This window comes from Danio rerio, chromosome 4 (genome assembly GCF_049306965.1).
Source record: "Danio rerio strain Tuebingen ecotype United States chromosome 4, GRCz12tu, whole genome shotgun sequence".
NCBI classification, from domain to species: Eukaryota; Metazoa; Chordata; class Actinopteri; order Cypriniformes; family Danionidae; genus Danio; species Danio rerio.
Genome location: NC_133179.1, coordinates 20,817,567 through 20,839,450, shown reverse-complemented (window position 1 = coordinate 20,839,450; position 21,884 = coordinate 20,817,567). Strand labels below are relative to the sequence as shown.

At 33.2% G+C, this 21,884-nt stretch overlaps 3 protein-coding genes across 9 annotated transcripts in view; 2 read left to right on the top strand and 1 right to left on the bottom strand.

Annotated features, from left to right (window-relative positions):
* The window catches only part of cacna2d4a (calcium channel, voltage-dependent, alpha 2/delta subunit 4a), a 57,475-nt gene extending 50,821 nt beyond the window's left edge, over positions 1-6,654 (top strand). For 3 of the 4 annotated variants that reach the window (XR_012402080.1, XM_073947166.1, XM_073947164.1), the window contains exons 33-40: positions 1,433-1,508; positions 1,820-1,872; positions 1,953-2,008; positions 2,172-2,192; positions 2,412-2,529; positions 5,060-5,175; positions 5,862-5,944; positions 6,048-6,654. Coding sequence is in view for 3 of the 4 variants with exons in the window: in XM_073947166.1 (XP_073803267.1) it covers positions 1,433-1,508; positions 1,820-1,872; positions 1,953-2,008; positions 2,172-2,192; positions 2,412-2,529; positions 5,060-5,175; positions 5,862-5,944; positions 6,048-6,143 (619 nt within the window). In the remaining variant the exon portion in view is untranslated. The remainder of the gene's footprint in view (positions 1-1,432; positions 1,509-1,819; positions 1,873-1,952; positions 2,009-2,171; positions 2,193-2,411; positions 2,530-5,059; positions 5,176-5,861; positions 5,945-6,047) is intronic. The other variant, XM_073947165.1, reaches the window with a different exon arrangement.
* The window catches only part of lrtm2a (leucine-rich repeats and transmembrane domains 2a), a 39,097-nt gene extending 24,764 nt beyond the window's left edge, over positions 1-14,333 (bottom strand). The window contains exons 1-3 of one of the 3 annotated variants that reach the window (XM_073947168.1): positions 14,195-14,333; positions 13,959-14,084; positions 2,078-2,203 (exon numbers count right to left, since the gene is read on the bottom strand). The gene's annotated coding sequence lies outside the window, so the exon portion shown is untranslated. Of the gene's footprint in view, positions 1-2,077; positions 2,204-9,341; positions 9,498-13,958; positions 14,085-14,194 lie in introns of those variants that run through there. The other 2 variants (XM_073947169.1, XM_021475261.3) reach the window with 2 other exon arrangements.
* Positions 8,534-21,431, top strand: stk38l (serine/threonine kinase 38 like). 2 transcript variants are annotated; one of them, XM_005164867.6, is made up of 14 exons: positions 8,534-8,765; positions 11,507-11,646; positions 12,369-12,420; positions 12,910-13,032; positions 14,016-14,099; positions 14,216-14,339; positions 14,483-14,637; positions 14,794-14,896; positions 17,403-17,464; positions 17,543-17,660; positions 17,789-17,912; positions 18,085-18,180; positions 18,365-18,456; positions 20,094-21,431. In XM_005164867.6, exons 2-14 carry the CDS (start codon positions 11,513-11,515, stop codon positions 20,219-20,221), a joined length of 1,395 nt encoding a protein of 464 aa, XP_005164924.1. In that variant the 5' UTR covers positions 8,534-8,765; positions 11,507-11,512; the 3' UTR covers positions 20,222-21,431.
* Positions 21,432-21,884: the final 453 nt, after the last annotated feature.

Here is a 21,884-nt window from a genome sequence, read left to right as displayed (position 1 = left end):
TGGTCGCTATTTAAGAGACTTAATTATTCACCTCAAATGCCTTTTTTTCCACATAGAAATCAAGAGCATTCCCTCCATCTAAGCTGTAAATAATCTGCATACCCAAACTATTTGCAAAAATGAGTTCAAGAACTAGATAATTAGCATTAAAATTTCATCAAATCCTTTCGACTAAATTTATCTTTAATCTAATTCTATATTTGTCATGTCTAATAAACTATATTATACACAGTTAAAGTTGATAGCATTAAAATTTAGTAAAGGAAGCTCAAGAATGCTTACCTCCTGCATGTCACTCCTGCATGTCAATTCAGCACATTTGAGCTTCCCCCAAAAGTTGAGGTCTTTTCACATACATCAAGCAAGCTTTTATGTTCACTGATCAATGTATATATGAATAAAACCATACATTTAATTTGTTTATTATATAATGCAATCATATCTTATCATATCTCATCATAATCATATCTTATCATATCATAATCATATCTAATCATATCTAAAATACTTAAATTAAGTCTCTTAATTTACATGAATTTGTATTACATGATAGTGAACAAAACAAAAGGCTTTGGATGAGATGTGTTAGGAAGATATCCTCAAATTCACATATCCTGTCTAAAACCTTGTGGAAAAAGTAAGGTGCGCCACTTCCTCTACCAGTTTTCAAGAGCTCAGGAGCATGCAATCCCTTGATGACTGCTATTGCTAAGCAACCTTCAGCTGCGCTTTCTAATGAACCAGCACTGACAAACACATGCTAGAGCTCTGATACAAGTATTGTTTATGGAGAAATAAAAAAAGGGGAAAAGAGCGTTTGGTTGGTTTGTCTGAGGTAATTATTTACCGTTATAACTGATATACATACTTGACACATACATGACGTGCAGTGCAATTGCAACATTCTGATAAGTTAAGATGCTTGCTGAACTACAGGCACACATGGAGAAAGTGCTTGCATTGCTCTCTATTTGTATAAATTTGAAAATAACAAATATGATTATGCAAACGGCCACTACGAAACTAATGTTACACCCACAAAGTAAAAAAATACAATGGAACAATGTGTTTAGATGTGATAACCGTAGGGTAAATGTGTGGAATAACGAACTTCAGTGAGTTGAATCATTATGAAATAATGGACACCAAAAGTGCAATGGCCACTACCACATCACCACCTCAGGTGTGCATTATAGGCCAATAATTTAATGAACTGTTTTCATTTATTATGCTTATATTTTAATATATTTTATATAAAACTTTGGCAGAAAATATCTTGGAGTCATTGAAAATATTTTAAATTTTTTATGGATTTGCAACTAGTGAGTAAATTATGAAAAAAATTTAATATTGAGGTGAGCTAAACCTGAGCTGTGATGTGACGCATTAAAGTATAATGATGTCACTGTGTGTGTGTGTGTGTTTTCCACAGAGTTGTACTCTATGACTATCAGGCCATGTGTAAGGCGCACGCTCACTCTGCTAGTGGCGCTCGACCCCTGCTAAGTGTAAGCACCCTCTTGTCTGTTTTAATAACTTCTACCAGAACACAACCGTCAGATGCTATCAGTGTTACATGTGAAATATTGCTATTCTTAACATGGTATGACTTTATGGGTGGAGGTCACAGGTCAGGTCTGATCTAGCTGAAAGTTTGGCCTTCACATGATGGAGTCATTGTGTATAGGGAAAAAAAATCAGTCAGGTTTCTGTCAGAAAAGCTCTTGCACACAAATACTCAGAGTAATTAAAATGAAAGGATTCAAGCTTGATTCTTTTATTGCATTTTTCCCTTGTTCTGCTTTTTTTCTTTCCTCAGCCCTTTTATAATCTTTTGGCAGCACTGAAATGGTTCCTATCCAACTTCCTGTTGTAAGTGTGGCTGTTTTTCTGCTCTCTAAAACATCAGTGACTCAGTTCATCCTTTGTAAAATCAGGTTTCTCTCCCCCAGCCTTTTATTGGACTTCAACATCTACAATCTGTGGCATTCGGATCACTTTACAGAGGGTATGTGTGAAGTAAACTAATTGTAAATGGTGTTATAACGTCACTTTATCATTCATTTGTGTTACTCACCTGTTTGCATGGTCGTTCGACTGTCTTCCTCCTTCATCACCTGCTGTCTCATTCCTTTCATTCTGTATCCCTCCTTCATCTCCATTTGTCACAGCCAAGACCTCATTCCATTCATGTAAGTGCTGTCTTCATCATTGTGGGCGAAAAGAGAGAACAAAGAATTTTTTTTTTATGGCTTTCAAGTGACATTTTTTATTACTGACTAGATTATTCAAATCCCTCTGTTGTTCAAAGCGTATAATGAGAGTAACCTATAGCTGATGGCATTTGAGGAGGAAAGGGACATTCATACTGTAATTTATTTTGAAAGATAACAGTAGGTTTTGCTTTGTAGCTAGTAAGAAGTTAAAGGGTGGCTTTCTGCAGCCGTGTGACACTGAATATCCCAGCTTCGTCTACGAGCCATCAATCAAAGAAACCAACAGCCTGATCAAGTGTGGGAGATGTCAAAAGTAAGAAATTTCTTGATGTTTGAATTCCATCTGTTTTTAAAATGCCTTTTTATGAGATGCATATGTGAAATGAGAAGTAGTTATTTGAAAATAACAAGAAAGTTAATTAGTAAATGCTTGGTTTTTAAACAAACTTTAAAAAATATAAAGTAAAGATTTACGTTAGAATATTACATCAACATTACAGCTATATCATTCTGTGACTTTAATAAAAGTAGCGATGCTCCGATCGATCGGCCAGAAATCGGCCGATAATCACATTTCATGACTCGCTAATCTGGCTAATCTCATGAACCTATCACAATTGTTTGTTTACAAGTTTATAAGCAGAGGACATTTAAGAACTGATTTTTTTTTACATATCAGAACTGAATGTTCTGTGTTTTCAACAATATTGGAAGGTCATTAAATCCTGGCTAGAAAAAGTAGTGAAATTAAAAATAAGTAAATAAATAAATAAATGAAACTTGAAAATTTAATAATACAACGAAGTGTAATTTATGTATTGTAATAACCAGTAGTTTATTTACCTATTTCCTCTTAGTAAAGAAGTAACAGATTTATAGGTGTGTATTTTAACTCCTTATGCGCTCCAAACTTCAGTGAGACATGTTGAATTCTTCCATGATTTGAACTGTTTAATTAGTAATTAGTAAAAAATTAGTAATTTTTTTATGATTTATGTATTTTGTTCTTTAAAGTTGCTTCTGACCATGTCCACACTAAATGGTTATAAGTGACGTGTTTAAGGAATTATATGCAACATCTTTAATTTATTCTCTGAGGTAATAAGGCAAGATCTCTACTCAGAATCGGTACTCAGTATCGGCCGATCAACATGAAAAGGAATCAGTACTCGCTATCGGCTGCAAAACCGGTGATCCCTAAGTGATGAAATAAGCATGACCACAGCGAATCAATGTATGTTGCTAAAAGGTCCACATGTGCATCCTTGTGAATGAGGGAGAAGATTTGTTTACTAATCAAACGCATGTTGCACTGACAGTGTTTAAAAACACAGACATTGACAAATGATCAAAAGTCTGGTTTAAAGTCTGGTTAAGTTTGAAAATTTTTTTTGACAGATATGTTTAAATGTTAAAGTGGATCAAAAAAGATTTTTAAGATTGTGCAAAGACATAAGGGGAAAGAGGCCTGCAAATTAATAGGCAGATTATTCTGTGGAGTTTAATTTTGTTTTGTTAATATTTCTTTTTTATTAATGTTGTTTTTATCAAAATGTGGAGATTATTTCCACAATAAACATTAAGGGATTTATTGTACAGTTATCTATGTTATGATATCAAAAATAGCTATAATTTCCACAATAACAATCAGTCTGACATTACAGTTACTAATTACTTACTGTTGCCTAACACAAACTAACTGTATTAGTTTGTCAGGCAAAAGAAAACCTATAAAATCTAACCTAATGCCTTCATGCCTTTTTGAGGCCCTCTTGTGGTGAAGACATATAATGGACTGAAAATTAAAGCTAGTCTTGCATAGATTTCGCAAACATACTGTAGTAGGAAAATAGCTTCAGCATTTTATTTACCATTAATGGCTTGAAGTAGTATGGTCCTTTTGCAAGCCTCTTAAAATATAACAAAAATCCCTAGCACTTGAACAAAACCAACATAAATAATTTTGAAGCCATACGTAATTTTTGAAAGCAGTTTGCCCATTTTTGTTGCTAATTACACAACTAATCAAATGTCACATATTTTAAAGACATTTGATAACAAAGTAATAAAAACTACTGTATTCATTGGCTAATTAACACTAGCGTAGGTGACACAGGAGCACGTCTTAAGTGACATTAGTTGTCTTTACAGATTAATACTCCTCAGAGGTGATATAAATGCATTTACACAGCAAATGGACCATTATATAGTACACTGATAATAGGGACTGAGGTGGATCTGAGCAGCCATAATGAAGTCTGCCATTTATGCACCATTACATCTTTTATTTGATCACAGAGCAGCCTTAAAGGGATAGATCACCCAAAAAATGTTATTCTGTCATCAATTATTCACCCTTCACTTGTCACAAATCTGTTTGATTGTATTTCTTCTGTTGAGCACAAAAGAAGACATTTTGAAAACTGTTGGAAACTGCTAGATATTGACTTCCATTGTATTTATATTTTTCTACTGTAAATGCCGAATTGTTACTGGTTTCCAACATTCAATTAAATATCTTCTTTTGTAAAACTCATAAAGGTTTGGAATGACTAAATGATGACAGCCATTTTATTTTCTATGTGAAAATGATTTCCCTTTAACTCCCTTTAACTTAAATTATGCTTAGTTGATCTACAATATCAATCCTAGAAGAAAGCATGCAGTTATTTCTATAGTTACCTCCTTAGGTCATTAATGCCACTTTATTTCATCAGTAACAGACTCTCAATACTTGTATCTTCATTTTTGTGGTTTCTGGAATACTGTTTTAAAATGTAATCTGTAGTAAGGATGAGGGTATCTTTGAATTTTGATCTCTCTCTTTCTATTATTGCATGCAGGGTGTTCGTAATTCAACAGATACCAGATAGCAACTTGCTGCTGGTGGTGATTCAGGCTGATTGTGACTGTTCTCGGCAATATCCACCCATCACCATGGAGCCCAAAGAGGTCAAATATATCCTTAAAAGCCCAGCTAATTCAGGCTCCTCAGACCACACACTGGGGAGATGAATCATGCTTTAGTCACTTAAAGGTGCAACCAATAAATTTGCCACATTAAAAATGACAATCTTCAGGGAAAAGCATCTAGATCTTCTAAAAAGCTTTGCTTGGTAACACTTTAATTGAAGGGGGTGTTAAAAAAAACTGCCATGAAACCTTTATAATCATGATAATGTTTAAATTATGTGCCAATCGCTCAGTTATGTCATATTAAATGCAGATAACCTTGTTTGAGATGTTTTATATGACTACTTGACACAAACGAATACATCTTTGTCATGACAGCTTGCCATTACCAAGATATTTAATGTTTTTGAGACATTTGAAATTGTCTAGTATCTGACATTATGTTGGAGGAAACTAAAAAAACAATGAAAATAAAAATGCATAAATAAATCATCATGACAAAGACATCTCAAACAATGCCATCTTTTAAAATGCATTTAAAATGGTACAACTAAGTTAATGACAATAAATTTCAGTTGTAATACGCATGCATAAAATCTCCTTCATATTCACATGATGTCATGTCATGATAATAAAGGTTTCATGAGGTTTTATGACTTCAACTAAAGCATTACTCTTTGGTTTGCTTGTTATTCTTGCATTTTCTTCGTTTTTTACTTAACCGCTCAGCACACAATGCCTCAGTGAAATGTGACCGCATGAGATCTCAGAAGATACGAAGAAGGCCTGAGTCTTGTCACGCTTACCACCCTCAAGTAAATACAAACATACTAGACTGCAATCAGACATGCTTTGCAGACAGCTATCTGTCTGCAAGATTTGAAGATCTCTGCTACATATTCTGTGTCTCTGTTGCAGGAAAATGCCAAGGACTGTGGTGGGGCTGTGGCAATCAGCCTGTCTATCATGCTATTCTTTGCCTGTTTATCAGTGTCAGCACTCATCCATCGATGACAGAGAGCCTGTGTAACCCCCAAGAGAATCATCTATAGTGCATAGACTTAACTCACCATGTTATTAGTTTTGACTAGAACACTTTTTTCTATAATGTAAAGTCTTCAACATCAAACTTAGGTATAGGTTTTCTTTGTAGATTCCTTTTAAACAGTGCTGGGATTTTATGACCTTGTCTTGTCACTGAAAGACCTGCAAAAATGTCTTGAAAAATCAGAGTGATCAGTGATTTTGGATTGAAATGAGACCCAGAGAAGGATGAAGAGAAGCTGTGCTTAACTGAACTGTGACATTACAGAGACATAATTTATGGCCAGTAGAATATGTGACCATTTCTCAATGTGAAGCACAAGAAAATTGTACAAAGTGTGCATAAGATATCGGTGTGTGTGTGAGTGAGAGACAGAAAAACAGGAATATTTTACATGGATATTCACAGTACTGTTTTGTTTTTTTGTTTTTTTAACCAAATGTGGCCATTGGATAAATAAATGACCATTGTGGTATTTGCTGTAAATGTCTCTGAGAGGTTATTTCAAGATTTCAGGGATGCATTTGTTGTTTGTTTGTTTGTTTGTTTGTTTTTTACATTTGTTATGCACTATCATTAATTTAGCGTCTTTATCAACATTCTATATACATTTCTGTTTTTGATAAGTGTGTTGCGTTTACTTTCTTATATGAATAATTCTGTAGTGTGTGTTCTCACTCAGGTATAATTGCACAAGAAGGGATTTTTGAGGTGTGTGTATTTGTTTGAATTTTCAAATGTTACTGTAACTGGCACTGTAAATATTACATTACAGCAAGCTCATGTGTCTTACTGTCCACCCAAAACTTAATTTTGAAACGCTTTTGTGTTAAAAGGTGAACAGGAGCGGCGGTCTATGGTAAAATAAAAAAAGGAAAAAGAAACTTTCTTTTGGTGGTGAATTATTTTATGTTATAACTGAAAGTATTAAATTGAGTTTGAATATGTATAGCAAACATTAAGAGTAATAAATATTGAATTATTAATAATTTAGCTTTTTATAAAGTTTTTGAAAAAACAGGTTTTTATTTGCTTAAAAATATAATACGAAATATGTTTACATTTTAATTGTTTTATATTTTAATTAACGTTCAAACATAGTTTTTCCTATTTAAATGTTAAAACGTCATATCAATGTGATGTAATATTTTTATTTATTTGTTAAAACGTAATTCTTTTTCGTAAATAAACATTTTTGTTTGTTTTTAATGTAATCCTACAGCTTATCATATTTCCCACAAAATAAATAATAATAATAAATCTGCAGCAAAATATTTTAAGATAATAATGTGATGAGAAATGTTTCCTGAGCACCAAATCAGCATAATAAAATTACTCTTAATTTGTAATAACATTTAAAAATACTTAATTTTGTTTCATTATTTAAAAACATCAAAAAAGGGGCTACAAACCTTTGACTAGAAGCTAATGGATGCTAATCGTATTTAAATTAAAAAGAAAGAAAACTACACTAAAGTTAGTCAGACAGTAAATTACAAACAAAAATGAACAAAAAATGTAAACAGCCTTTAATATATACATTAAAACGATTAATATAACAATTTTGCTTGGTCTGAAAGGAATTATAATCATATAAGCCAGGCCCGTAGCCTGGGGGCGTTCGGGTGGTTCAAAAGAGCTACCCTCTGTACTGACAAACTTCAGAATATGCCTGCTATATGAGCTTATTTGTCCCATTTTTCACAGTATGCCATCATAAATCATGAAAATAACCGATAGAAGAAGGCTTTAAGACTAATTTAATTTGTAATTGTTCAAATTGACAAATTCTGATTAAGCAAATGAGCTGGCCTGTTTGTTATTTGCCTGTAGGTGACAGTTTTTAATTTAAAACAAGTTTAAACAGATTCCTAATTGTTTTTGTTTTTTAATGATGGATGATAATAAATTTGTATTTTCTTATATTTCTTTGTTTAAAATGTTTCTTTTAAAATTCTAATCACATTACATTATTTAACTACGATAGCTTATTGTTTAAACACACATTTGTAAATAACTGTTAAACACTTTGTGGTAAACTAGTCTAGACAAAGCACTTTGACAAAACTGTAGGAAAGACATTTTGTTGCATCAAATAGTGTGGTTACAATCACCATCTGACAGGCTAATCCAGCAAAAATGGTGCTTAAAATGTCACTAAAATGCAGTATTTAAACCTCATATTTTAATAGAAAATTAAGTGAATAATTTCAAAAATGACCACTTTTAGAGAAAAAAGAACCACCCCTTTCAATAGGCTGGCTACGGGCCTGTAAGTTATTTTGTCCCTAGTCTTTTTTCTACCATTATTCCATATTTCTAAAGCACACTTTTATTTTGTAGAGCTGTCCTGCGCCGCGAAGACTCTTATTTTGTCGCATAGAGCGCGTGTGCGGGGAGGTGGATCAGATTCAACGCAGCTCCGCCGCAGCGCTCAACAAACATCAGCCTGAATAGAGAATAAACATGAGCGATCATTGAGCCTCTCTGCTCTGCCTGCTCAACCCACGGCCATTCACTTGGCTTTATTTCATCCTTATTTCGACCCTCGACTGTCCGGCAAACTGTCTAATCTGGAGGAGGACGGGGAGGTGAGAATTTAGAAATATGATGGTGGAAATAAATCACTGTGCTGCTGTTGTAGATCATCAGATCAGGATGACGCTCATCATATAGGAGAGAGAAACGGGCAGATGCACTAAACAATCGCGTTGCTGTTTTGTTAAATGTCACATATGCATCATGCTTTGTATTTTTGATAGATTTAAGGGTTGATTGTATTTGGTCATCTCGCTGTTATCTGTGCGGTGTGCAGGTTGATGCATCTGTTTTTATAAACATGTCAAACTGCATGTGACGTTCGCAAGGTCACGCACGCAAATCAACTTTGCGTTTTTCGCCACATTCATCAGCTGACCGTTGCGTGAGCAGGTGCAGAAACCTCCTCCTCAGCCTCAAATATAACAGGCAAACAATGCCGAGATAATGCAAATGCTAATTAAGCATTGTCACAGCTGTCATGCTGAATATTGCGCGGAAACGACTTTTATAGACATTATGCTTTTAAGAAACGCTATTTTTGATATAATAATAACATAAAACCCGTCTTCAGTGATGTTATTTCAGAAACAGTTCAATAAATCAGCAATTCATATCGAGATACTTACTTTTATGGCCGAAATTGGTCAGGTAGTCGATGGAAATCGTTCAAAATTAGTCAAGTGGTCTAGTTTTGCGAGTATCTCCAATCGGCTCTTCAGCACAGACTGAAAGCTGGTCTGGAATTCAAGTGGAATGGAATGGATTCATTCCTTAGGAGACTCAAAGCAGTCTGGAATCACTAATGTTAAACTCCATTTCGGGTGTTTATTTACACATCAGTTAGAAAGTCCTACCAATAACGATAACAAAATTGTCATTTTTTTAAAACAATGGCAATGCTGTTTATAAAAGATACTTTTATAGTTTAAATTAATATTTTCAAATTAGTTTTTGTTTTCCATTTTTAAAATTTATATTTTTAATAATATATATATAGTTCTTTTTTGTTAAAAATAATAAAGCAACAGTAAAAATTTATATGTAGCAACCATTTAGTAACTATATTACTGACAAATCGTTTGAGAAATCCATTCTGCGTTGATTCTGAGATTTTCAAAAAGCATTGCTATGCTATTCTCTCTTGAATAAATTCAGAGCTTGGTTTTTAACAGCAGATGGCACTGTATGCTTCACAAACAGCCATACTCTGCTTGCATCTAAATCCTTATACATACCACTTGAAACTAAAAATAATTATTAGAAAAGTTAGAAAAGGTTTAAGTGAATTACAAGAGTGCTTGTAATGAGATGTGTTTATACTTATAATACTCTGCTAAAAACACAATCACTCTTTCTCGCTAGCACTTGTCTACGGTTAAAAACTACTATAGAAGCTGCTGTAAAAAAAACTAAGCTTAGAATTTATTCAAGAGAATAGCGATGCATTTTGAAAAACTCAGTTAATGCAGGATTGATTTCTCAAACAGATTTTCACCTCATACCTCTTGCCATCTTTAAGGTTGTAAATTGATTGTGTATGTTTTTGTTGAACCCTACTGTTTGAATGAATTCAGCTAGTTTGTAATACAACTTTTTATAATAGTGTAACCTGTGCTTAAAATTACATTGCCCACGATGCTGTGCAGAATACAATAATCTGAGAAATGTAGTTAACAAAGTACACCAAAAGTGACCACCACCCACAAGTGACTCCACCACCCTCATCCATAAAGCACCATAATTGATCTTGCTTTGATCTCTAAGTTCCTAAATCCATGTGAATTGGAAATGTACAATGTTTAATTTATTAGCTCACATTGTTAGTCTTAAAATGAACAGTTAATCCATGCAAGTTAATCCACTGAAAAACAAGTTTGTTTTGGTAATCTTTATTCAAAGTCTGACCATTTACTTCTACATTTGGAGCGGCGGTTGTTCTCTGTTAACATCTTTCCATTAGTTGAATACAAAAGAATGATGTGAAAAAAGAAAACCCGCCCCCCTACTAAATTTTCAGTTTTAGTTAGAAATATATCAATCAGCATAGTGAAATAAAAGTCTCAGCAAGTTCCGGTTCACAGACTTTAAATATTTGTATGCATATTTTTCAATAAATGTAAATTATACTGTTTCTATGGATACAGCCAACAACTTAAATTAGTCTCAATTGTTTTGTATTACTGCACTATTTTTAATTGTGTCATTCACAATGCTTCATAGGATTGTCATTTGTTTTTTCATTAAAGATACACAAAACTATACAATCTTATCATATTGTTTTTTTGTCATGCATCTTTGCTTCAAATATAGCATGCTATCCTGGTAGTTAATTTGGCTCATGGATTATAATGTTTTAACAAAGACTTTCAAAAATCTGTTGGAGGAAAAATGAGTGGGTAAAAAATTGAGGGCTGGCATTCACGCACTCTATATCTTTGATTTACTAAATGCATTTATTTGAATATAATCATGGCTATAATTAAAGTTTTATTGTTGGTAATGGAGGTTGTGATGTGACCGAAATGATTGTTAATGAATATTATTATTAACCTTGTAACAATTACATTAGTATCTACAAGATGGTTAATAAAGTGTGTAACAACATTAGTAAGCAACTTAATAATAAGTTCATAAATTGATTAATCCATTACACAGTGATATTTGTAATTATTAAAATATTTCAAGCGGACGTGCTATACATGTATTACATTTTTCAGTAGGGCTGTTTGTTTGAGGATCATTCATTTGTATTCAGCTCAGCTCTGCTTTGCAAATGATTTTCCTGTTTCAGACTAGCATGGCCATGACGGGAGGCATGGCAGCGCCCCTCCCTATGAGCAACCATACACGTGAGCGCGTGACGGTGGCCAAACTCACGCTGGAGCACTTCTACAGCACCCTGCTCACCCAGCATGAGGAGCGTGAGATGAGGTGAGCATGTCAAAACCGGCTCACTACACCTGCATCCTCAAACCATATTACTAAAAGGGGTAGTTCACTCAAAAACGAAAATTCTGTCAATGATTACCCACATGTCGTTCCACACTTCTGAGACGTTTCTTTATCTTCACAACACAAATGAATATATTAAAGATGAAATCCAGGAGAAATATCAGAAACATGCTCAAAACAGACAATATGCATTCAGTGGTTCAGTTGGAATATTATCAAGTTATGGGAATACTTTTGGGGTCACATAAAACAAAAATAATGACAAGTATTACAATAAACATGGAGAATGATGAGCGCTCTTGGATTTCATCTAAAGTATCCTAATTTGTGTTTTGAAGATGAACAAATGTCCCAGGGGATTGGTACAACATGAGGGTGAGTAATTATTAATGACAGAATTTAAATGTTTTGGGGAACTAACCCTTAATGTATCCTTTAGGCAGATTGTGATTTAATTAGTACAGGGGTGTCCAAACTCGGTCCTGGAGGGCCGGTGTCTAGCAGAATTTAGCTCCAACTTGCCTCAACACACCTGCAAAGATGTTTCTAGAAAGCCTAGTAAGAGCTTGATTAGCTAGCCCAGGTATTTCTGATTGGGGTTGGAATTGAACTTTGCAGGACACTGGCCCTCCAGGACCGAGTTTGGACATGCCTGAATTAGTATAAAGCTTATGTTATAAGGTTTTTTTTATGTATTTCAGGCAGAAGAAGCTGGAGAAGGTGATGGATGAGGAGGGTCTACCTGATGAAGAGGTCAGAAGCATTACTGACCTTAAAAGCTACATGACATTAGTTTATTTTATATTCTGAATATGTTCCTGAGTAAAAGAGACATTTACACCCAAAAATGAAAAGTTATGCTATTTTAATATATCCAAAACTTCCTCTGTTGGATACAAAAGAAGACATTTTAAATTTTGATGGACATCTGTAGTGTGGAAAAAGTACTATAGAAGTCAATGGCTTCAGCATTCTTCAAAATATCTATTTTTGCTCTGTGTATTACACAAGAAAGTATGTCAAATATGATTGTAAAATGTACAAGATGAGTTAATGATTGTACAATTTTCACTTTTGGGTGAACTGTCTCTTTAATAATCAGAGAAGTGTCAACAAAAACCTGTTTTGCTTATTCACAAGTACAGTATATATAGCTTGAGTAGGTCTCAGATAGTTGCATTGTGCCAATGTGGCTTAATAATATTGATATATTTAATTTAAGCTTTTTGTCTGTTGTTGCAGAAGAGTATGAGGCGCTCTCTGCATGCTCGTAAGGAGACTGAGTTTCTGCGGCTCAAGAGGACTCGGCTTGGTCTTGATGACTTTGAGTCCCTTAAAGTGATTGGGAGAGGAGCATTTGGAGAGGTCTGTTTATTGCTTTGCTGCAAATCTTGATGTCTGCCATCTTCTAAGGCTGCAACCTAGCTTAAATGAAAGCTCATGAGTGATCGATATAAAACACTCTTCATAAGCAGGTCACATAAATAGCCCATATCATGACGTCAAAACTTGACTCATAAAATATATTTTTGAATTTTGATGTTAGCATAAAAGCAGACCTGTTTTTTATATATATTTTTGAGTCGGTAAAGGAGTAGTTCACCAAAATTTTATTTACTTACCAATTACTCAGCCTTAAGTGGTTTTAAAGTTATTTTTATTATAATATTTTGAAGAAAGCTGAACACCGGTATTTATTGACAACCTTAGTAGTAACAAAAATTACTATAGAAGTGAGAGAAGTCAATGGCTACTGGTTTCCCACATGTTACAAAATATCTTATTTTGTGTTAAACAGAAGAAAGAACTCTGGTTTAAAACAAGTGGAGGGTCAATAAATGGTGATAGAACTTTAATTTAGGGTCTTTAATGAATCTTTTTGTTTACAAACTTGCTCTTCCTCCTGGATCAGTCTTAAGTTAGTCTGAATTATGTAAATTTATTTTCAACTGTAATTAATATATAGTAAAAACAATGTTTTTTGTTAAAAATATTTCAGTAATTTCAGTACCTATTTCAGTTAGCTGCCAGTAATTCTAGTGTTATTTATTAACTATTATACATGGGAATTAGCTTTTATTTAAAAAATATTCTAACATTTTGATTTATTTAATTTTTAATCAAGTTAATTCATTTTTAATTAAGTTTTTAAACTTATATTTACATTTTATTTATTCATCGTTATTTTAATTAACAATACTGGATTGTGCTCATCTTCACGGCCTTTTTATTTATTTATTTTTAAGAATGCAGAAGAATTTATAGCTGTAAAAAAAAAAACGTTAACTTACATTTCTTCAGAAATCCCAGCCTCTTCTCAGAAGATCCTTATTTTGTATTGTCTTTAGGTGCGGCTTGTTCAGAAAAAAGACACGGGTCACATTTATGCCATGAAGATCCTCAGAAAAGCAGACATGCTAGAAAAAGAGCAGGTATGGACTTACATTCTTTCAATTCTATTTAAATCAGCAGCTTCAGACACAGTCGCCCGTTGTCATAGCAATCCACTGATAACATCTCCTCTCACCTGTGTGCCTCCCTGTGGCAGGTGGCTCATATCCGCGCCGAGAGAGATATCCTGGTAGAGGCCGATGGCGCCTGGGTAGTAAAGATGTTCTACAGCTTTCAAGATAAACGCAATCTGTACCTCATCATGGAGTTTCTGCCTGGAGGTGAGGACAAATGTACAAAATGTCACATGGTATTTACTGATGTAACCTTGCGGGATTTAGAACTGGAAAAGTACTAACGGCAGTGGAAAGTCCTATTTTTAGAGCAGCTCCCCAGAGGCCGTAACTCTTGAGTGTGTGTTCAGGAGATATGATGACTCTGCTGATGAAGAAAGACACGCTGTCGGAAGAAGCCACGCAGTTTTATATCGCAGAGACGGTTTTGGCTATTGACTCCATTCACCAGCTGGGCTTCATTCACCGAGACATCAAACCTGACAACCTGCTGCTGGACTCACGGGTGGGAATTCGCCTTTATCTCTGATGTTTGCTCACACACACACACAAACAAATAACATGGACCGTATGTTCAAAGAAGATGAATGGGGTTGGGGAAGGCTTTTGTAGTCTATGAAACTGAATGCGTCATGACAGATTGTGTCTTTATGTTCTGTAGGGTCACGTCAAACTGTCTGACTTTGGCCTCTGCACAGGTTTGAAGAAGGCCCATCGGACTGAATTTTACAGGAATCTCACACACAACCCTCCCAGTGACTTCTGTGAGTGGCCAGCATAAACGGATTACGCAGAATAAATAGAGAAACAATTATAACATTTTCCAATAATAATGCTAAAGAATTAATAGCATAAGAATTGCAATTCCCTTGATTATAACAGTAAAAACATATTGTAACTGAGCGTTTTATACCAGGGGGTATTTTAAATAAGACAAAACAACGTAAACTTTTTGTCTTTAAAGAAACAAGATTTTGGAAAACTGGATATTTGAGGAAGCTTAATTTTAAATGTCTGATTTTAAAAATAAGTAAAATCTGCAAAATCATATGTAAGGTACTGTATTTACATTCTATTACAATAAAACAACAATGCATTTCGTAAGCTTTGCATGTACACTAAAACACACATTCTATAAACTCTTTGTGTGTTTAGGCCTGTCACACTAATCAATATATCGACTTATCACACAACACATGGACAAGACCTTAGTCATTTTGGTGATGCAATATATATCGCCCGTACATACCAATTCTAGCAACATCTTAGCTGATTGTGCAACATTTCTATCTTTATTGGAGGTCTCAGTGTCTGTATGTTTAAAGAAAACACTATAGTATTTACTATACATTACTATGGGATATTTTCATGTTGGTGCCTGACAGCAGAAAATAGATTTAGTAGCAGATATCACAGCCTCTTACTTTTTACTTTGCACTTTTTCTGTTAACATTTGTTATTATTTATTTGTTTAGGATATACAGTGCTCAGCATAATTGAGTACACCCCATTCTAAAAATGAATATTTGTATCCATTTCTTAGCAAATATAGGCAATGTATTTTTGTACATTTAAAGAAACATTTATTAAACAGATATATCTATTAAAATAATTTTTTAGTCACCAAACATATTTAGAAATAGAAAGATAATACAATTAAAATTCAAGCAAAATATTGCAAAAATATTAACAAAATTACAACTAAATTTTTCCTTTTTTTTCTTTTTTTTTGTTTCTCTGGATTTTCCTTGTTTAAATTTGTATTTAATATTTTTCTATGACATATACATTTAGGTGTACTAGTTTTTGGACCGTTATTGTAGGTTATTTTGTTAGATAAGCTCCAGATTTGCCTTCAGTACTGACTAATCTATTGTATATGCACAAATATAATATTGTATATCTTCCTATTAGAAACTATGAGTTTAAAAGATAGATTTGTGAGAGGTGTACTTATATATGCTGAGCACTGTATATTTTCAAGTTCTGATTCCAATGCCTAATTAATAAATTGTTAAAATGACTATTATTAAATGAAATATTCTTAAGAATTAAATATAATTTGTTCTTTGGAAGAGTGAACTTGCATTATGGTGCTATTATATCGTCATTCTGGCATTATGTAATTAGTGGCATAAAATGGTCTTAAAATGACAATAGTATCATTTATCGTAGTATATCCTGGCACAATATATCGTACAAAGAATGATATTGTGACAGGGCTATGTTTGTTTCATATATGAATCTCATGTTACAATTCTGAAATGTTTTTTTTTCTAGTTACGCCAAACACTAAATAACCGTTTGAGTATATTTAATAAAAGAAATTCTTGTTGGAAAATGCCATATGATTCTAAATGGTGATGAGTTCATTAAGGCAAAGGTGCTAAAATGTCTTTTTTTTTTTAAATGCAACTTTCTGGCATAGAGTACATTGCTAAATAGCTGTTTTTATCCATGCATATTTTGAGGTATCAGAAAAAAATAAAATGATGTATGGAAATGACAAGATACCCATAAAACCTTAGAAGTATGACCTCACTGTATTTTTGTTTTCATTATAAGCAATGATGTAAACATTATAATTAATGTACAACAAAAACAAAAATTTGACTTTTCGGATCTTGTGATTGGATAACCACTGGCTCCAATCTCAATACATTTCTCAAATGTTGTTTTGAACGTCTGTCATCTCTCAAGATTTTGTTCCCAAACACCAGACATCCGCCTCCGAATATGTTGTTTGTTATTACATGTGCTGCTGTCTGCGCGCTCTGAAGCACAAGTCATGTATTATGAAGAGAAAGAGCTACAGCTCTCTGGTTAAAGAAACTTTCATTTTTATTATTGATCATTTGGGCCAGCTTCTTAGGAAGTGACTAGTGTGACCTTTTGAACACACATTGTAAATGATTTAAATTTAAGTGATATTCAAAATTTTCATACAAGCTAAAATTTCAGCTTTGGATGGAAACACAGCTATTGACAAATGTATTATTCAAAAAGCTTTTCTTTTTACAGTCATTGTGGGGTAACAAAAATAGGATTAACAATTAAAAATAGGGGCAGAATGTGGGAAAGTTAATAATTTGAAACCTACTTTACTATGTATATCCTCACGAAGAATCACAAGAAGTTATTGTCAACACCTGTCACGGATCATTTCAGTTTTTATTTAATATTATAAGTGGACTTGTAGGAATACTTTAAATGATAAATAATAAAAATGGCCCAAATTAACCATATTTGCTCTGTTTTATCTTCTGTTAGCCTTTCAAAACATGAATTCAAAGCGGAAAGCAGAAACATGGAAGAAGAACCGAAGGCAGCTGGTAGGAAATTTTTCCCTTATTTTTAACAGAACAGAAAATTTTAGGTATTACTAGTGACTTAATTTCTCTCATATTCAGGCATATTCAACAGTCGGTACGCCAGACTATATCGCCCCTGAGGTCTTTATGCAGACAGGCTACAATAAGCTGTGTGACTGGTGGTCTCTTGGAGTCATAATGTATGAAATGTTGATAGGTTAGTAATTTGAGATACGAAACACTAAGTGGACGGGTTCATATCAGGCCAGACTCTTTCTGTAAAAGCCTTTTACTGTAGCCCTTTCCTGCACTAAAACAGGTGTTTGTTTGGTCTTCCTGTTTCAGGCTACCCACCTTTCTGTTCCGAGACGCCACAGGAAACCTACAGGAAGGTCATGAACTGGCGAGAAACACTAACTTTCCCTCCTGAAGTCCCCATTTCAGAGAGAGCCAAGGAATTGATCCTTAGGTCAGAGATTCTTCTATATCTGTAACAAAAACCATATTGAAGAATGATGTCATTGTATCTTAAAAACCAAACAATGCCTCATTAAAATGATTGTTCCCTCAAGTATAGAGTATCACTGATTTCAAAAACATTTGAAATCAAATCTAACCAAACTGTATGGTGATGTTTTCAGGTATTGCACAGATGCAGAAAACCGGATTGGATCAGGAAGTGTGGATGAAATCAAATCTCATCCCTTTTTTGAGTCTGTAGACTGGGAGCATATCAGGTATTTATGTGCACACATTTTTCCTTTGTTTTTTTTACGTCATCACAGTGTTGTCTAGAGCTGCAAAATGACTCTGAATGTTTATGTTGGCGGGATTAATGTAATCAAGCTTTTTGATTGTGTGATCATAGAGAAGCAGTGTTTGAAGTTGATAATTGGAACTGAACTGTTTCCCTTCTCACAGAGAGAGACCTGCTGCTATTTCCATAGACATCAAGAGCATTGACGATACGTCCAACTTTGATGACTTTCCAGAGTCAGACATTCTGCAGCCAGGTATACTGCAAATTGTTTTTATAACCAACTAGAATTTGCACACAATATCACTCCATTTAATTTAGTTCACTATGCAGTTATGTTGTCTACTTCTGTATAGTCATTGTTATTGCAGTAAGAACTAACAATTACAACTTGTGTTTATAGTTAATATTATTGCGCTTTGTGTGAACAGACTAATTAGGTTTTCCAGATGGTCAGGTTTGCCTAAGCCATTTAAGTCAGGGGTTTTAAAACTGTGCTGCAAGGACCCCCGGGGGCCACAAGGGAATGCTAGAAATGTTGGGTAAAAAGGCATTTAAAAAATGTAAAAATAAGTAGATTTTTTTTTTTTTAAATGATCCAAAGTTTGAGTAAATTGAATTAAAAAATTCAATAATAAAACCAATAAAAATGAATTGTATCAATATCAATGATAAAAGAAAAATAATATAAACTAAAAGTCCAAAAAATAAAGTACTATGATGAACTTATTAATAATGAAACTTAAAAAATAATAATGTAACTTAATGGAAATCAAATAGTTTCCTAAATAATATTTTAAACTCATTTTTAATATCAAATTTTACTGAATAAATTCTGAATATAATGTTTAAATGAATAAACATTATAAAATGAACTATATTGGTACCATTTAGCTAGAAAATTATATGTGTTTTTATAGGTTTAATTTTAATTAGTTTAGATTTATGATTAATTAAAGGAATATTAAAATTTATAAAAATGTTATATTAGAGTGTTACAGTAAAGCTTACAATTCTTATATACAGTATAATTTTTATTTATTTTAATTCTGCTTTCATTTGAGTTTTTATTTTCGTTTTTAGTTGAACTAAAATAATTTTAGATATATTTCCAACATGATTTAGCAACATGAGGTGATTAGATCTATACACAAGTAGACAGTGTTATAATAAATATGCAGACTAAAATGCATCCTCACCTTTAGTCCTTAAGGAATCAATTATGTCTATTGCCTTTACATAGGATTTGTGATGTGTACAATTAATGTAACAGATCATTTGCAGATATTCATACATGCATAAACCCATGTATTCCACCCATATCTACTGTATGTATATACAGTGCAGCTCAGCATATATGAGTACACCCCTCACAAATCTCTCATCTAACTTCATATTTTTATAGAAAGCTATACAATATTATTTGTGCAAAAACATTAGTTTAGTCAGTACTGAAGCCAAATCTGAAGCTAATCTAACAAAATAAGTTAATAAAAAGATAATGGTCCAAAATTAGTGCCCCCAAATTCATATGTCAGAGAAAAATATTAAATACAAAATTTAAAAGGAGCAAAATTCAAGAGAAACAAAAAAATGTTTAAAAATGTTGACATTTTGTAGTTTGCATTTTTCTCCAATATTTAGCATGAATTAAAATATATTATCTTTCTATTTCTTAAGAATACTAAAATATTATTTTAATAAATATATCCATTTAATAAATCTGCTTTGTTTAAATGCACCAATACATTGTCTATATTCACTGAGAAATAGATACAAATATTCATCTTTAAAATGGGGAGTACTCAATTATGCTGACCACTGTATGTCTAATTGGCATTTCATGGCTCTGTCTGCTTTTCTGACTATTCTCTTCATCTCGCATCATTTCAGTAGCAAATGTAACAGAATCAGACTTCAAGTCCAAGGACTGGGTTTTCCTCAACTACACCTACAAACGCTTCGAGGGCTTGACACAGCGTGGCACCATCCCTACTTACATGAAGGCGGGCAAGGCGTGAAACTGGCACAGATGGTCTGGAAGAGGAGGATTAGAATGTAAATGACAATTCAAATGCAGATTTCTGCAGATGAAAAGCTTATGCACTGCCGCTTTGTGCTACACAGTAGACCTGTTCTCAGAGGAGTCCATGGTGACGATAAAAAGAAAAAAAAAAGCATAATAATTATATGGCCAAACATAAGGATGGAGACTCTCTTCTCCTGCTGCTCAGCTAAAAGGAAACAACGGTTACGCTCTACAACACTGGATTAAACAGGGTCACAGATGTATACAATAAAAAAGGGAAGCAGATACATCACTGAAGCCTTATGTTCAGAAAACCTCTGAAGTGACAAACCTGCAATAAAGTTGATTTCCCCCAGTCACCTTTTTTAGCTTCTTTCCCCCAAGAAGTTGAGAATCTGTATAAACCCAAATCAAACATGTACAATGTTAGACATACTATATGATATAGTTTACTACCTGATGCTGAATATTTTCCATGATGGATGTTTTGTGTTTTTAGTGTGGAGTTATTTTGTTGTATGTATGTTTGCAACCTACCTAGAAGAAACTTGAAGAAGGGATTGATGGTTTCTGTTTGTGTCAGTGCCAGAGAAGCAGCCTGTTCCTGTGCATTTCATCCATAATGAATCCATTTTGTGAGCGTTGTTCACCTATGCAACCATTTTTGTAGTTCTGTTGTAACGCATGCGAGATGTAGCTTCAGTCAGTGGTTTGAAAAGGCAGATCAATAATGGTTAAAATGTGCTCTCTTTTACATATGTTTTACAGGGTTTTAATAGGTTAATTAACTTTTTTAGCATATTACATTTTAAACGGACAAAGCTGTAACCAAATAACAATTAAATAATGGTGTTTATCACTCAAAGCATTGGAGAAAACAAACTACTGAGTTGATGTCTTGTTAAAGATTAGTTAAGTAATAATAATAATGATGATCATAATAAAAATAAAGGTAACGGTTGATGCACTTACATGCTGTCTTAGTTGCTGAGGATATTTAGTGATTGGACATTTGCTGTTCTGCATGACTACAAATTACTGGCCCGATAGCAAGGCTAAAAATGAGAGCAAACATGCTGTAGCTTCTGTGTAAAAAATTGGTGCTGGGGGGTTCACTTAATATATTCCCTTCTGTTGTTTTGTTATCTGTTGACATGATGTAACAATGTAAAAGCAAGAAATAAATGTTACAAATATAGAAAGACTTATTTTTTCCCTAGTTGTAGCTGATAGAGGACCTACTTTGTAAAAATGGATGGCTCGACAAGAGCCCTCTCTAGTGGTAATTATTATACCTACAATATAGCAAAGATCTCTTTCCCAGGTAAATATGAATAAAATGATATATAATTATATATGATGATATATATATATATATATATATATATATATATATATATATATATATATATATATATATATATATATATATATATATATATATATGATTCACGTGAATTAATGACCCCTAAAAACTTCAAACTAAAAAAATCAAATAAATACAAATTAATTTAAATAATCACTTGATCTATTTGGTTTGTTTACATTGTATAATTTTACATTGTATTTTTATTTGTTTTATATTTGTTAACATTTTGTATTTACATTTGTTTTACATTGTATTTGCATTTGTTTTATATTTGTATTTATTAAAT

Bases quoted from the DNA above. Each gene is read 5' to 3' on its own strand.
- stk38l (XM_005164867.6), top strand. From the start codon at position 11,513: ATGGCCATGACGGGAGGCATGGCAGCGCCCCTCCCTATGAGCAACCAT. The intron at 14,100-14,215 runs GTATGGACTTAC...TCCCTGTGGCAG, and splicing joins ACATGCTAGAAAAAGAGCAG to GTGGCTCATATCCGCGCCGA. The intron at 17,661-17,788 runs GTTAGTAATTTG...TTCCTGTTTCAG, and splicing joins AATGTATGAAATGTTGATAG to GCTACCCACCTTTCTGTTCC.